The 15,669-nt window shown below is 42.4% G+C and overlaps 1 protein-coding gene across 13 annotated transcripts in view; it reads right to left on the bottom strand.

Moving 5' to 3' along the window:
- Window positions 1-15,669, bottom strand: part of BICD1 (BICD cargo adaptor 1) — a 118,400-nt gene continuing 102,731 nt past the window's right edge. For 4 of the 13 annotated variants that reach the window (XM_033163175.1, XM_033163178.1, XM_033163179.1 and 1 more), the window contains 2 exons: window positions 3,455-3,539; window positions 1-1,192 (listed from right to left, as the gene is read on the bottom strand). In XM_033163175.1, the coding sequence (XP_033019066.1) occupies window positions 1,108-1,192; window positions 3,455-3,539 (170 nt within the window). In that variant the 3' untranslated portion in view covers window positions 1-1,107. Of the gene's footprint in view, window positions 1,193-3,454; window positions 3,540-15,669 lie in introns of those variants that run through there. The other 9 variants (XM_033163176.1, XM_033163184.1, XM_033163181.1 and 6 more) reach the window with 3 other exon arrangements.

Below are 15,669 nucleotides of genomic sequence, written 5' to 3'. Positions count from 1 at the left end.
TTTTTTTTGTCCAGATACCAAACAGAAAAATGAGCAGCACCAAGTCATCAGCTTATCTGAAATGCAAAAACAGAGGGAGGGAAATCCCTAAAACAAAACAAGCACCTCCCCAAAACACAAGAGTTAACCACAGGGAAACAATTATTAAATGCACTGTTCACTAAAACCCATTTTCGGCTTAATCAGATCCTAGTGAAGTATTAAAACAACAACCAGCAGCTAATATCATATTAGTTATAAAATAAGTGCGTAAACAATACCAGTGCAGCAGAAAAGTACAAGTCAATGGGCACAATACAGGAAAAGTTAGACATGCCTGAATTCTGTTGATGGTGGGTTTCAAGTGCTTCACCGTGTGCCTATTTATTTCAACGGGATTTAGGCACATCCAGCTTTTTCTGCAATGCCCCCAAAGTTCACATTCCAATTCAACACACTTTCAACATTTTTTGTGCAATTAAGAAAAGAGAACACCAGGCCACACACTTTGGCCAAGTGAATAATCCTCAGTTACAAAACAAAAACCCTAACTGCGGGGAATCATTCCCTAGGTAAACTATTTCTGCGTCACTTAAAAAAACAAAAACAACCCAGAATAAAAACATTCACACGGCATGGACCGTATTTCTAATAAACTCATGGTGCAAATATGATAAAATGAAAACAGATATTTAACATCCTTTAATCCACATAAAGAAAAACTAGAGTTGTGGCTGTGGCTCAACTGTCAAAATCAGGTTTTGTAACACATTTTCTTTGTTTTGTTTCAGCAGTTTTAAGTTCCCAGCATATTAGCAGTACAAGCCAAATGGCTGGGACAAACATATTTTGACATCCAAACTGTAGCCGTGATTATCTGGATGTAAACCAGAGGAACCTTAAATGATCTTCTTGAACAGTTCGGGCACTGTACTTTGTGCTCTTCCATACATCCTCAGTTTTTTAAGACCATAGATATGTGTCCGGACTCATCAATGCAGCAAAAAGGCAGCAATGCCTAATGGTTCCTTTGGCGCAAACTGTACCTTTGCTGTGAGAACTCCGACTCAGTTTCTTTGTGGGGGCTTCCCCGCCCCCCAACTCTTAGGTTGCATATGAAGATTAGGCTTAAGGAGGAGGCTTAGGTAGACAGCTGATGGGAGCACACTGAGAGCTGGAATGTGGCTGTTCTTCTGGAAGAGCTACATCAGGACTGAAAATAAAAGGGGGGGATGATTAATATATCACCAAGTCTCTGTGCACTCTTGCTATGCCGATTATCATCAACATCATCATCTGTTACCAGCAGGTGCCAGGTGGGTTACAATAATTTAAAATTCAACATTAAAAGCAGTTAAGATAAATTGCAGCCACAGGATGGATCCTGAAAACACATTATCTTAAGTTTTAAAGGTCAGAGTGTTACTACTATTATTTATTACATTTATATACCGCTCTTCATCCAAGGCTCACAGGGTAGCTTACAATATAAAAACAAAAAAATACATAACATAGTACCAAACAAAAACAATAACCACCCCTCGCTCCACGCAGTTTAAAAGGCCATAGATTGTTTAATTATCCAAAAACCAGAAAGAAAAATAATGTTTTTGTCCTGGCACCTAAAGGTATGTAACGAAGGTGCCAGGCAAGCCTCCCTGGGGAGAGTATTTCACAAACAGGGAGCCTTCCCAACTGAAACTCCTCCAACGTAACAGGACCAGACAGGGCTCTGGATACCTCTAATGTCCCAGTAGGTAGAAGCAATTTTATCCTCTAAATGCTTTACAAACAAGTCACAGCAAGTTACTGTTCATTCTGTCACCTCTTTGGGGCCAGAATGTAGAAGACCCCCATACCCCCCACAGAAAAGCTCTGCTGGACGACACGATGCAATGCATGACTTCTATGCTGCTTTTACTGCCACGAGGAAGGCTTGATGATGAGCCCTCAGCATTGCATTTGTCTGGAGTTTTTCTCCACTCATATGTTCAGACCATCTCCCAGCTTGTTTCCTCGCACTAAGCTCTGGAGTATACCAGGGAGCCAAGCAGGCTCCGCAAAGTGGGAGAGGTCGTTCAGGGGTGATCGTATCAATGGCCCTAGCCATTTGGATGTTCCAGAGGTCGGTCAGGGCTTCAACAGGAGTGACAGTCATAGCAGCCAGAAAACTCCCCAGAGCCAGCTGGAAGCCCATTGGATCCATCAACCTCCAGCGGCAGACCATCCTTATAGGTCCCCTGCCTCAGCAGTGGGAAGAAGGTGCTAAAATCATAAATCTCAACAGCAAGTGATCTGATTATGACAAGGGATTGATGTAAATATTCTCAACTTTCTGATCACCCTCTTCCTGTCCCGTTGTGAAAACAAGGTTCAGAGTGTGGCCTGCCACATGTGTTGGGCCGATGACATGTTGGGCCGATGACATGTTGGGACAGCCCCATGGTCATCATGGCAGTCATGAAGTCCTGAGCCACCCCAGAGCCAGTTGCCTCAACACAGATGTTGAAGTCCCCCCAAACCAGCAGTCTGGGAGTCCCCAACACTGCCTCTGAGACCAGCTCTGTCAGCTCAGGCAGGAAGACTGCTGGGCAGTGAGGCTGGCAGTGAGGCTGGACAGAGAGCCTAGAGAGAAAGAGAATTTCTATAGACCACAGCAACTCCCCCTCCCTGATCCTCAGGTCTGCTTTGATGCTGCACTGAGTACCTAGGTGGGCACAGCTGGGTGAGACCAACTCCCCCCTGTTCATCATTCATTCATTTTGCAATTCATAAGAAATCCAAAACCTATCCCATCAAAGCAAGCAGCACATTACTCATGGACTGTGTTGACAAAATAAAAAATAATCTATTTCTCAAAGATTTTAGATTGGAATACTCTTTTCTCAGTAAAGAAACAGAACTTTGCTGAGTGGCCAAAAAACGCCTTATGGCTGGGTTGTCATTTAATAAAATTAAGTCAGGCTGCCTTAGGAACTTCTCCATCCATGTTTTTGTCATTAACTGTTACTCAGTAACAAGCCCAGACTCTCTCTGAAAGGTTGCTTATGAATGGTGATGTTAATCAAGAGCTTTTAGTGTAACTGAGTGCATGAGACATCCCTGAATTGTTCTGCTTTGAGGGACATTTCAAGGATGCTGATAATTTGTCCTAAAACACATTGTCCTTGCTGCGGACCACAACAGCAATCTTCTTGCTTTCCTCTGCTAGGCTTTAGCTAGACTCTCAGTTGGTATTCACACATACTAATGCAAAAAATCAAATATATATTTGATTTTTCTTTTCTTTTTTGTTAAAGCACAAGCCATGTAGAAACTAAGAAGTGGAAGGATGGAATGGAGGTGGGGTCAGGAGTGACAGCTGCATAGAAAAGAAGTGGGGTGGTAAGTTTTGCTGTTGTCCGTGGCAGATTGATCACAGCATGCAGTGAAGAGCAAGAGGAAGGAGTAGAGAGAAGAGTTAGCCAAGTATTACCTGACAGTCTGGCAGTCTTGCTCCTGGCTAGTTGTGAGCCGTGTGGCGGTATGGAGGCAGCAGGCTGCTGACAATCTACAAGAAACTGATAAATTAGACATATATACAAAGAGATGACACAAGGGGTTAGTAAGCTATAACAGACAAGGCAGGTGGTGGAAGAGATTTAGTGAGGAATTTGTGCTCTGTTAAGAGCTGGTCGGAATAAACTGTTAAGATCATTACGGGTTCTTTCACAAATTTACCACTTAGTAAAAGGTTACTGGTATCCCTGCAAAATCTGGCAGGAACCACTGCTGCCTGTTAATAATATGATGAACAATAGTAGTTCTTCATATCGCGAGGGGAGCAGGAGCTAAGTCTGAATCCATATAATTAAATATTTTGTTAATACTGTTGTGTTATGAAGCAGGTTCCTATTACGGAAATACACATAAAAGCAACACGAGAATGTGTTGTGCAAGTCTATTTTTTGGATTCTATACACTTATCAGGAAAGTGTATGCACATGGCCATAATTACGTCTTTTAAAATATGTCGAATATGAATTTCCAAGTACAAAAATTAAACGCAAGAGTGACATAGCCTATGAATTATAGATGATCTCCCTTATTCTCAGTAGGTGCTATAAAGAGGCTAAAAATCCTTGAGAAATAATAAAAAAGTAACATTCTCAATATGCCCCTTGGAGATCCCTTCAAAATAGAAGCTGCTTCTAGACTATGTGTGGTGAACCTATGGTCATTCAGATGTTGCTGAAACTACCAACTCCCTTCATCCCTGGCTGCTGGCCATGTTTGCTGGGGATGATGGGAGTTGCCATTGAGCAACATTGGGAAGGCGAAGGTTCCCACTCATATTCCAGACAGAGACTTAATAATTCTGGTGAGTTATTGGCAACAGATTAAAAACTACAGCAGCAACGGGGTTTTCTGTAGAAAGGGTAAATACATACGAAATGTGGATTTTTAAATTTTATTTTTTGATGCCAACAACAATACAGATGGTGCATGAAACTTCCATGCCTGAGGAGCACTGATCCCACAATAAAATGGAAGCATTGTTACAGATATATTTGTTTGGATGTGATTAAAGCACAACTAAGGCACAGAAGATAGTGACACTTCTTTTTTTTCGTCCCCTGTTACGTTACTGAGCGCTGATTCATGTCAGCCTTAAGTGCATGGCTGGCTGTTTCTTCTCTCGGATGAGATTTCAAATGTGACAATAACTGTAAGATGCTATTCAGCATGTCATTCCTCAGCTCATTTCAAGGTTGACTGCAATGCAAAAATCCCCAGCTTGTGGCAAAGCACTCATTACATCTATTTCACACAACTGTAACTTGAATCAGAATGTCAGCAAAAATACGCCTGCTGCATACCTAATGGGCAGGGTTAACTATAGGTTCCAGTGATTCTGCGTGTCTTTCCCTTTCCCTTTCCCTTCCCTTTCCCTTTCCTTTCCCATCTTATTTCATTACCCAGGCTGCCTCCAATTCCTTACTTTTTCTAGAGATCCACACTGCCCTCCAGTTGGCACATAGATATAAGCAATTTTGTATTTTGGGCCAAAGAATGGCAGTATATTATGACCTTGAGAAAAATTACCTTTGGCAGGAGGGTATTACACGCCACAATGTGTGGAGTTATTTTACTGACACAGCTGAATTGCAAATGCTTTGAAATGCTGGGTAGAGCTTGGGAGGTATTCTTTTGAGTAATGTGATATATTAATTAAGAAGCTGTATTATTGTAGAATTATTAGCCACCTTGAGTGCTATGCAGAAAGGCAGGGTACAAAAAAATAGAGGTCAAGATCTTTTTTATCAAGTGAACTCAGTGCTGAACTGATGAAGTCACAATGAGGAGAAAGCATGTTTCCAAAAACAATATTTTTGGGGGGTGGGTGACTTTAAAGGGGAAACTATTCTAGTCATGATCATGATTTCAAAATACCCCCTGGATTTTCATACTGAGCTTTACAGTGTTTTTGAGCAAAAAAAGGAGAGTTGGTGAGTGTACTTTATTGCTACAAAAAAAAAAATCAAGGTTGAAAATCCTATGCAAGCTCCAGTATTTTCAGAAAAAGTTATGAATTTGGGAACTTTATAAATTTAATATGCTAGATAAATGATAAATGTTAATAATAACTATTATATAGTTTTTTTAAAAAAAAATCCTGTTCCATGTGAGAAAAAAATATTTTATACATCTTAGCTATATAAAATGAGAGCACAAGTAAGAGAAGGTGGGGTTCCTGCATTATACCAAGTTAGCAGACACCACCCCTAATATTATTTAGTTCTAAGTATATTATCATCCTCTCATTTCATCTTTTAACTAGAGCTCAAGTCATTTCAAAACTCCTTGCCCTTTGAAATATTCTGTCCTATGTAGTGTTGGTTTTATAGGGTGCAAGCCTCATATAACTCTAGCATGTATTAATCTAATTAGTGCATGAAGGGGTTAAAAACATAGAGTAAACTGTCCTTTGGTCACCTCATGAGTACTTTGGCCACCTCATGAGAAGAGAAGACTCCCTGGAAAAGACCCTCATGTTGAGAAAGATGGAGGGCACAAGGAGAAGGGGACGACAGAGGATGAGATGGTTGGACAGTGTTCTCGAAGCGACTGGCATGAGTTTAGCCAAACTGCGGGAGGCAGTGGAGGATAGGGGTGCCTGGCGTGCTCTGGTCCATGGGGTCACGAAGAGTCGGACACGACTGAACAACAACAAAAAACTATCCTGCCAGGCTTAGCCTATGTCATCACCCTTCATCTTGAGAAGCAATGGATTACCAAGCCTTTGTTCTCTCTCTCTCTCTCTCTCTCTCTCTCTCTCTCTCTCTCTCTCTCATCCACCCCCCCCCCCAAATGTGGATTTCGCTATGAGAGGAGTTCTGAGCAAGGTTTTAAAAAGCCTTATTTTGTTTAAGACCAGAATGGATTCTGAAACTAGTATTTTTCTCTAACATTGTTTAGAAACTTTTTACCTTTTGTAACTAAGCAACATTTTAAACAGCCTGTGTATCTTTTCTCACTGCTGTATGGGAAAGCACATGAATCTGGTGTCTGAAGGAGTTTTGTAAGTAAACCATTATATGACTTACCAAATATATAGTCTATCTGCTAGGGATATAGCATAGCTTGGAAAGAGCTTTTAAAATTGTTATTTTGGGACTTACTGGATGGGCACATTTTAAAGGGTTTACAGCCTATATTTCCAGGATTATCTTTGCTGTGTGTTTTGTGATATTAATCTCTACTCGGGTTCTCTCACCAAGGAGTCATTGCCCCAAACTTGAGTCTTGGCTTCCAGGATTCAACAGCATTGGCATACAAATCAGTATTCAAAAAACTAAAAAGAGTTATAACTAGAAATAAACATCTGGTGTATTTCAAAGTTCCATTTAGTGCCATCGTGTTGTCTAAATCTCTACCCCCATAGGAAAACTCGAGAAAAGAAATAAGCATGAGAGAATGTGCTCATATATCTGTGCATTTTTAAAACTCCCAAGTCTCTCTTTGCTCTTCCACTTCAATGTGTGCTGCAGCTTCCTAGATGATCTGTATAATACTTAATTATTTGTTCCTCAATCACTACAATGTGGAATCTAAAACAGCTATAACTTTTTTTATTTTTGCCAGAGTGGATAAAATCTACAGGCACAGGAGCACCCCCCAAACCCTGTGAAATTGTAGTAATATATATTTTGGGGAGGGGTGCAAGGCAGGGATGAAGCATTCTGAAATTTGCAGTTCTCCTGCAAAGGCAGCAGACTTGGGGTGAGTAAAATACAAATCAAGGGGGTGTAGGTGGTATTAGGAAAAGGGCAAGAATCCACAGGAAAGACTGGGGTGGGAAAACATCACCGTCCAGCAAGGACATTGTTCCCCCACCCTCACCAATTTTTGAGGATACAGTGGAAAATTCCCCATGGATTTTACACAGGAGAAAGCACGTGTGAAAAATAACGTTTTTTATCCTTTTCCCCAAAGCACTGTGAATGGAGTGCTCTGAGAAAAAATACACCATTACGATTAAAAGTTAAACCTATCCATCAAAATGGAAAAAACTCTCTCGCCTCCCTTCCCCTCCTGAGCTCTGGGCATTTTTCAAGTCAGCTAGGTTTAATTTGTTCGGAGGTGGGGGGCAGATTCCATGCATTTTTTGGAAAGTCATAGTCAAATGGCTCCTTGGAAGTTTAGGGATCCTGATCTGCCTTGAAATAACTTGCTAACAGTGCAGTCCAACTTGGAAATATGACCACCTTTTCCCAAATCACTCTGATTCGCCTTGTAATTAGAGTACACATGGGCCAACTACATACACCTAGTATAAAAGGTAAAGGGACCCCTGACCATTAGGTCCAGTCGTGTCCAACTCTGGGGTTGCGGCGCTCATCTCGCGTTACTGGCCGAGGGAGCCGGCGTACAGCTTCCGGGTCATGTGGCCAGCATGACAAAGCCACTTCTGGTGAACCAGAGCAGCACATGGAAATGCCGTTTACCTTCCCGCCGGAGCAGTACCTATTTATCTACTTGCACTTTGATGTGCTTTCCAACTGCTAGGTGGGCAGGAGCTGGGACCGAGCAACGGGAGCTCACCCTGTCGTGGGGATTTGAACCGCCGACCTTCTGATCAGCAAGCCCTAGGCTCTGTGGTTCAACCCACAGCGCCACCCGCGTCCTATATATAGGTATGTATACACCTAGTATACATGCATTTTAAATCTTATACCTGACCATTCTGCCTAATTAAGCTCCCAAGGCAGCTCTTAGTGTAAGTGTGTGTGTGTGTGTGTGTGTGTGTGTGTGTGTGTGTTCACTCATATATATCAGCTTCTTCAGCGAGTCAAATGTTTGTTGGGACCTAGCAGAGGATTAGAACTTGACCTTATTGAGCAGCAGCAGTCATACCACCACTTTTCAGGGAATTTCACTTCTAGTTTAAAAGCTGAAACTCTGAATCTGGAGAAATATATAAACTACCTTATAGAGTCCGGCCAGAATAATTCTTGCCACAGTAGTGTCTAGACTGGCAGTGGGGCTCCCCAACTTCATGCTCTGCTTCTGAGCTATGGCAGGTAAGGCACCTGGTGGCATTATGTCACATGAGCTTTTGGTTCTTCCTTCGCTAATTCTTTTCTCCTCTGTCTCTGATACATCTACAATTTTTATAGTAGTGGGAAAACTACTAAATTCCCAGCAAAGATAATACAATTGGGTTGCTTTTTGTTTTGCCAAGCCTGTAATATTTAATGACTCCTGTCTTTGCAATGCAAAGCAATAAAATAAGATGCTGTCTATGCCTTCCAAAACAATGTAATGAAAGCCCAGGTGCTAACAGCTTTATGCCATACTTTGGAAACAACAAAAGATAAATGGCCTAATATTTAAATTGCCCTCTGGAATAGGCTTGCTCTCCTGTATCATTACTTTCATTTCCCTGCAGGGTTACACTGAGAGCCATCACAGGGCTTAATGGTTTGGCGCAAAGGTAACATGTTCAGATAGTTGTGTTAAACGTTATGGTCTTCCTTCCTCTTGACTCCTGTAAAGGACATGGAATGTTATGCTTCCATAAGGATATAATAAGAAGTGGGACTTGCAACAAAATCCTGCAGTCCCAATCCTCTTCATAATCCAACAGGAGTGTTCCTATTCAGGACAAAATAAAAAAGTAAAAAGTAAAAAAATCCTTACAGTAGCACCTTAGAGACCAACTAAGTTTGATCTTGGTATGAGCTTTCGTGTGCATGCACACTTCTTCAGATACACTGAAATAGAAGTCACCTATTCACGGTTACAGGCAGGCAGGCAGAGAGGTTAGAGGCTCAAACAGGGCATGCTGTAGCTCCTAGAGCAGGCTTACTCAACCTCGGCCCTCCAGATGTTTTGAGACTACAGTTACCATCATCCCTGACCACTGGTCCTGCTAGCTATGGATCATGGGAGTTGTAGGCCAAAAACATCTGGAGAGCCGAGGTTGAGGAAACCTGTCCTAGAGGCTACTAAGCATGCTCAGACTGCACTGGGCTGTTTTGGGAGGAGCATTCCCTTTGTGAGGTTTAACAAACATTTTGTACTTCTGCGTACTTTCAGAGTTAACTACGGCGTCCAGATACCTCCCATTTGTTTCTCAGTGGCCCTATTTTGGCTAAAATCCCGTTGGCAATCAACCACCTATGTTTGTTATTATAGAAAGTGGTGCTCGATCAAAGATCCATCTGGTCTAGCATTCTGGACAATATCTCTAGGCGCTAACAAAGGTGTACATTTCGGATTTACAGTATCCAAGGATCGAGACAAAATACATGCAGTTTATATCTGCTTAACGAGGTGTGCAGGCGGCTTCATTTGGCTGAGGTAGCTCTGCAGCAGGGGGAGGGCTGTGGGCTCAGGCGCGGTAGTGTTCTTCAAGAGCGGTGTTGTGATGTCATTCCCTAATAAGCGCCCCCCCCCCTTAGAGGCTTTATTTCTCATAACAGAGGTCATGAAAGGTATATCCTTCATCCCTTGTTTGTCCCCTGCATCTTACATTCTCTCTCTCTCCCTCCCTCCCTCTCCCTCCCTCTCTCTCTCTCTCTCTCTCACACACACACACACACACAGAGTGTCTCCATACATTGAGGTTCTATTGACAAATTACAGCTCACAGCTGTTTCATCTTTTTTCCCCAAGACCCAACCTTGTGACCATCAACACATCTTGCAGATGCGAGTGCAAGCTTGTTCATCTGGACGAATCTATGTTGTTTACATATACTCCTGACCACTTGTCACACTTATTCTTTTTTAAAAAAATATATACTCAAAGCACGATAACAATATAAACCTCATCAACGATAGAACAATTACAAATATTAAAACAAACGATTTAGGAGCCATCAGCAGTAAGTCAGGAATTCAAAAAATAAAAAATAGCCTCCAGCAGACTGTTATTAAATGTAGCACATAAAGCCTCCTAGAGATATGTGTTCTTACTATCTACCCAAAAGCAAATATAGCTGGGGCCACGTAGAACTTCTCTGGGACGCCATTCCGTAAGCTTGGTGCAACAACAGAGAAGATTGTATCCTTCATGCCCACGTACTACTCCTGACAGTACAGTGACATATTGAGTGCCTCAGAAGCTGACCTCAATGCTCAGGCATTGTTTGTTACACTGCTGATAACACTATGTTTATGCAGCAGTATTTGCTACTTGCATGAATTAAACTGTTCTTGCTCCCCCAAAATAAATTATGCAGGAACAGAAAATGCCTTTTTCAATCTTGTTGTAGGAAGAGTCCTCTTGTAAATTAGTTTCGCTCTTCTCTCATAGTGCAAACTGTTTTGATTTGAACCATGACGATTGCATTAAAATCTGTATAGAATATTACTTGGAAGGGGGAGGGAATATATTAATGCAAAACTATGGCCACAAAGGCAGCACTCAGCAGAAATGGTGCTGGAGAACCAGGCTGTCACTGCATAGTTGTATTAAGACTCAGGGTGTATTCTTTAATGTAACATCAGACAATGAACGCAACCTCCAGTTAGTGAAAAACATGTTACACTTCAGAAACATGGGAAAGTGCTTATGTGTCACTCTTGTGTCAGTCTTAATGTGTTGACTCCCAAACTGACCTATGATCTTCAGAGTTCTGTACTTTATAAGTGAATCTAGGAGGAGCAAGCCATGTGCATCATTAATTCAGCAAGGTATTTGCAGGTACTAGAATTACTGCCTTGATTTAAAGCTTAGTAGAAGAAGCAGTGGAAGAGTTTGGATTTGATATCCCACTTATCACTACCCGAAGGAGTCTCAAAGCATTCTCAACATTCTCCTTTCCCTTCTTCCCCCACAACAAGGAGTCTCAACATTCTCCTTTCCCTTGCTCCCCCACAACAAACACTCTGTGAGGTGAGTGGGGCTGAGAGACTTCAAAGAAGTGTGACTAGCCCAAGGTCACCCAGCAGCTGCATGTGGAGGAGCAGAGACACAAACCCAGTCTACCGCTCTTAACCACTACACCACACTGGCTCTCATTGGACAATTCTATAAAAGCAATTTGTTCATTGTAAAATGGAAGGAATATTTTCCCCAGGTCAGAATTTCAATTATGCTGGGCGGGGGGGATGTGTGGCACCCCTGTAGGGTATATTGGTCTCCTTGCTTTAATTATCTGTTTCGTAGGCTCCTTAAATTATCTGCCTTTCTAGACACTAAACTAGACCTCTGCTTATGGCTGATTGAGGCTGGCAGCACTAAAATTATATTTGCTTCTGCCCTGCTTCTGCTCCATGGATGTAAAATCTTTCTTCCCCAATGATTTTATAATGACCATTGTTCAAGACTCAAAGTATTTCCAGTTGGGGACAGAGGGTGGCGCTAGGGAGGGAGATGTTGTCGCGTCACTCCTTGGTGTGTGGAATGCTGCAGGGCGCAATCCTCTCCCCGATGCTCTTCAACATCTTTATGCGCCCCCTCGCCCAGATTGTCCGGATATTTGGGCTGGGTTGTCACCAATATGCTGATGACACCCAGCTCTATCTGCTGATGGATGGCCACTCCGACTCGGCCCCAGACACACTGTCCAGATGCTTGGAGGCTGTGGCTGGATGGCTTCGCAGGAGCCAACTGAAATTAAATCCCTCGAAGACAGAGGTCCTCTGGCTGGGTCGGGATGGTATAAGGCGGGCAGACCAACTCCCTTCTCTTGCGGGGCTCAATTGGTCCCGGCGCCTTCCGTTAAGAGTTTGGGTGTAATCCTAGACGCCTCCCTTTCCATGGAGGCGCAGGTTACAGCAACAGTTAAGGCGACATTTTTCTATCTGCGCCGTATCAAGCAGTTGGTCCCCTACCTTTCCCGCCCCAACCTGACCACAGTGATCCATGCGACGGTCACCTCCGGGCTTGACTACTGTAACTCGCTCTACGCAGGGCTGCCTTTGAAACTGTCCCAGAAACTCCAGCGGGTGCAGAACGCTGCAGTGAGGCTCCTCACGGGGACCTTGCCATGGGAGCATATTCATCCAGTGCTTTACCAGCTGCACTGGCTCCCGGTGGAGTACCAGGTCAGGTTCAAAGTGCTGGTTCTGACCTTTAAAGCCCTATGCAGCTTAGGACCCTCGTATGTACGGGACTGCCTCTCCTGGTATGCCCCACAGAGGACCTTAAGGTCCACAAATAACAGTTTAAGGGTCCTGGGCCCAAAAGAAGCCAGATTATCCTCCACAAGGGCCAGAGCTTTTTCATTGTTGGCTCTGACCTGGTGGAATACTCTGTCCCACGAGACTAGGGCTCTGCGGGACCTGACCTCCTTCCGCAGGGCCTGTAAGACAGAGTTATTCCGCCTGGCCTTTAATCTAGCCTGATCCCGTATTCCTTTTCCCTTTCCCTTCTTTCTGAAGAAACCCTTCTGGGTCCCTACATTAAAATTTCTCCCTGGTCTCCCTACTGGCCTAGCATGACTAACCTGGCCAGTTAGGGCAGGGAAGGGTGGGGTAGAAATAGTTGCTAACATTTGCTAACTATTTGCTAACATTTCATGATTTCTCAGTTAGTTTAAACTTTAGTTTATTGGAACAAGCCAGGTTCAGAAATCATACTTTGATATAGGTTTATTTCAATAAACCATAGTTCAAACTAACCACAATTTTCCTTGTTGGGATGTACTGTAATAACAAATCAGTCACTTTAAATTCAGAAGCAAATGGTTCCCATTTCTTCTACTCACACACTCAAGACAACACAAGAGAATGTGACTTCAAAACTGGACATGTTTCTTTGAACTCTGGTGATTGATCATGTGAATAGATTTAACAAAATATGAGTAACCTGAAAATCAAAAGTGGTGCAGAAAACCTTAAACTATCAAATGTATCTTAGTCTACAAATGCACTATAATCTTAAATGAGATTCAAAGCAAAACATGGCTTCATTTCAGGAAGTCAGGATGATGGTTATTGAAAACCACTATGACAAATGCTCAGATAAAATATGAACCACAAATTGTGAAAGATGCAAACAGTTCTAATAGAATGTCTGTGTGTGGGCTAACAGGATAAAGGAAGCTATTAAAGATAAGAAAGCTTCCTTTAAAAAGAGAAAGTCTTGCCCAAATTAAGTGATAGGAAGAGGAAAACCTCTGCCGTAAAGCTTGTGTAGCTAGGTACCCATCTAAACCAGTTTACCTTGGGGTCCATAATAACCAGAGAGACAAGTATCCTGCAGACTCTAGAAGCATCTCCAACTAAGAGAATGAACTTCACTTACCATGTTGCTGCTCAAAATAAGTTGCATAAGAAAAGTAACGCATTTTGGGAGTAAAATATCCTGTTATACAAAATTGGGGTACATGTAGATATATGTGCCTTGAAATAGTTGTACAGATAAAACATGAACCAGGCAAATACACAGAGCAAGAGTGACCTCCAGTTTAACTCTGAGACCCCTCCGAACAGGTAGCAGGAAGTTCTTGATAACATCACTCCTCCACAACAACACTTTACACTTGCAAATCACCCAGGAAGACCTGTCAAAAGCGAATACAGTGGTACCTCGGGTTAAGAACTTAATTCGTTCTGGAAGTCCGTTCTTAACCTGAAACTGTTCTTAACCTGAGGTACCACTTTAGCTAATGGGGCCTCCCGCTGCCGCCTCGCGATTTCTGTTCTCATCCTGAAGCAAAGTTCTTAACCTGAGGTACTATTTCTGGGTTAGTGGAGTCTGTAACCTGAAGCATCTGTAACCCAAGGTACTACTGTATTGTATTTGAATAAGGGCCAATCTTTGTCAATCAGCTCTGACCCCAATTCAACAGAATGCTGCAGCCAGCCTGGGAAATCAATTAGCATACCTTATTCAAATCCCTGAGTGACAGACTTGTAAATATGTTGCAGAAACATAATGCAGCATTTACATGTACAACCCATTTCCATGTATTACATTTTGGGTGTTCTTTGGGTAAGGGGCTGGACTATTTCTAAAGTCTTTAGAAGTTGTTCCCTATTTTTGCTCTGGGCTCCCTCACTTCCCTTGCGTGGTGGGGGCAGGAAGGACTCTGGAAATAGACCCATAAAGAAAAAGTCAGCCTTGCTTTCTACTACCCAGCCTTGCCTCTGTTTTCCTATTTCTCTGACCTACAAGATGATCCTTTGAGGGAGGGGAAGGCTCCTAACATCACATATATACCGAAACAGTCTGAGCTTATTGTGATTGATTTGATTGAAAATAAATCTAGGAAAGAGAAATATATTAATAATTAAATAAATAGTCCAGTAGCACCTTAGAGACCAACTAAGTTTATTCTTGGTATGAGCTTTCGTGTGCATGCGCACTTCTTCAGATGCATATCTGAAGATATGAATATCTGAAGATGCATTCTTCAGATGGTATCAGATGGTATCTGAAGAAGTGTGCATGCACATGGACGCTCATACCAAAAACAAACTTAGTTGGTCTCTAAGGTGCTACTGGACAATTTTTTTTACATCCCATGGACTGCAAAAAGATCAAACTTATCCATCCTTAAAGAAATCAGCCCTGAGCGCTGACTGGAAGGACAGATCCTGAAGTTGAGGCTCCAGTATTTTGGCTACCTCATGAGAAGAGAAGACTCCTTGGAAAAGACCCTGATGTTGGGAAAGATTGAGGGCACAAGGAGAAGGGGACGACAGAGGATGAGATGGTTGGACAGTGTTCTCGAAGCAACTAGTATGAGTTTGGCCAAACTGCGGGAGGCAGTGAAAGATAAGCGTGCCTGGCGTGCTCTGGTCCATGGGGTAATGAAGAGTCGGACACGACTGAACGACTGAACAACAACTGTGTCAGACCAACACGGCTACGTACCTGAATCTAGGAAAGAGATGTTAGCAAAGTATCCCACACACTAACCACACTGTATCAGGTCTCTCGTACCCAGACGACAGAATTAGAACTCTATATTGTTTTTAAGTTCTAATTAATAATAATAATAATAATAATAATAATAATAATAATAATAAATTTTATTTATACCCCGCCCTCCCTGGCCAGAGCTGGGCTCAGGGCGGCTAACACCAAATATAAATTACAATAAAACGTAAGGGGGGGTTAATTAAAATACGGCTTAAAACACAGCTTAAAATGCAGCCTCATTTAATAATAGCGCATAAATCAAGACCATAATGGGAGGAAACATCAGATATTCACCAGAGCCAGCTACATGTTGGTCCTACATGGGCC

Source organism: Lacerta agilis, chromosome 10, assembly GCF_009819535.1.
Source record: "Lacerta agilis isolate rLacAgi1 chromosome 10, rLacAgi1.pri, whole genome shotgun sequence".
In the NCBI taxonomy this organism is placed as follows: Eukaryota; Metazoa; Chordata; class Lepidosauria; order Squamata; family Lacertidae; genus Lacerta; species Lacerta agilis.
This window is presented reverse-complemented; position numbering and strand designations above follow the sequence as displayed.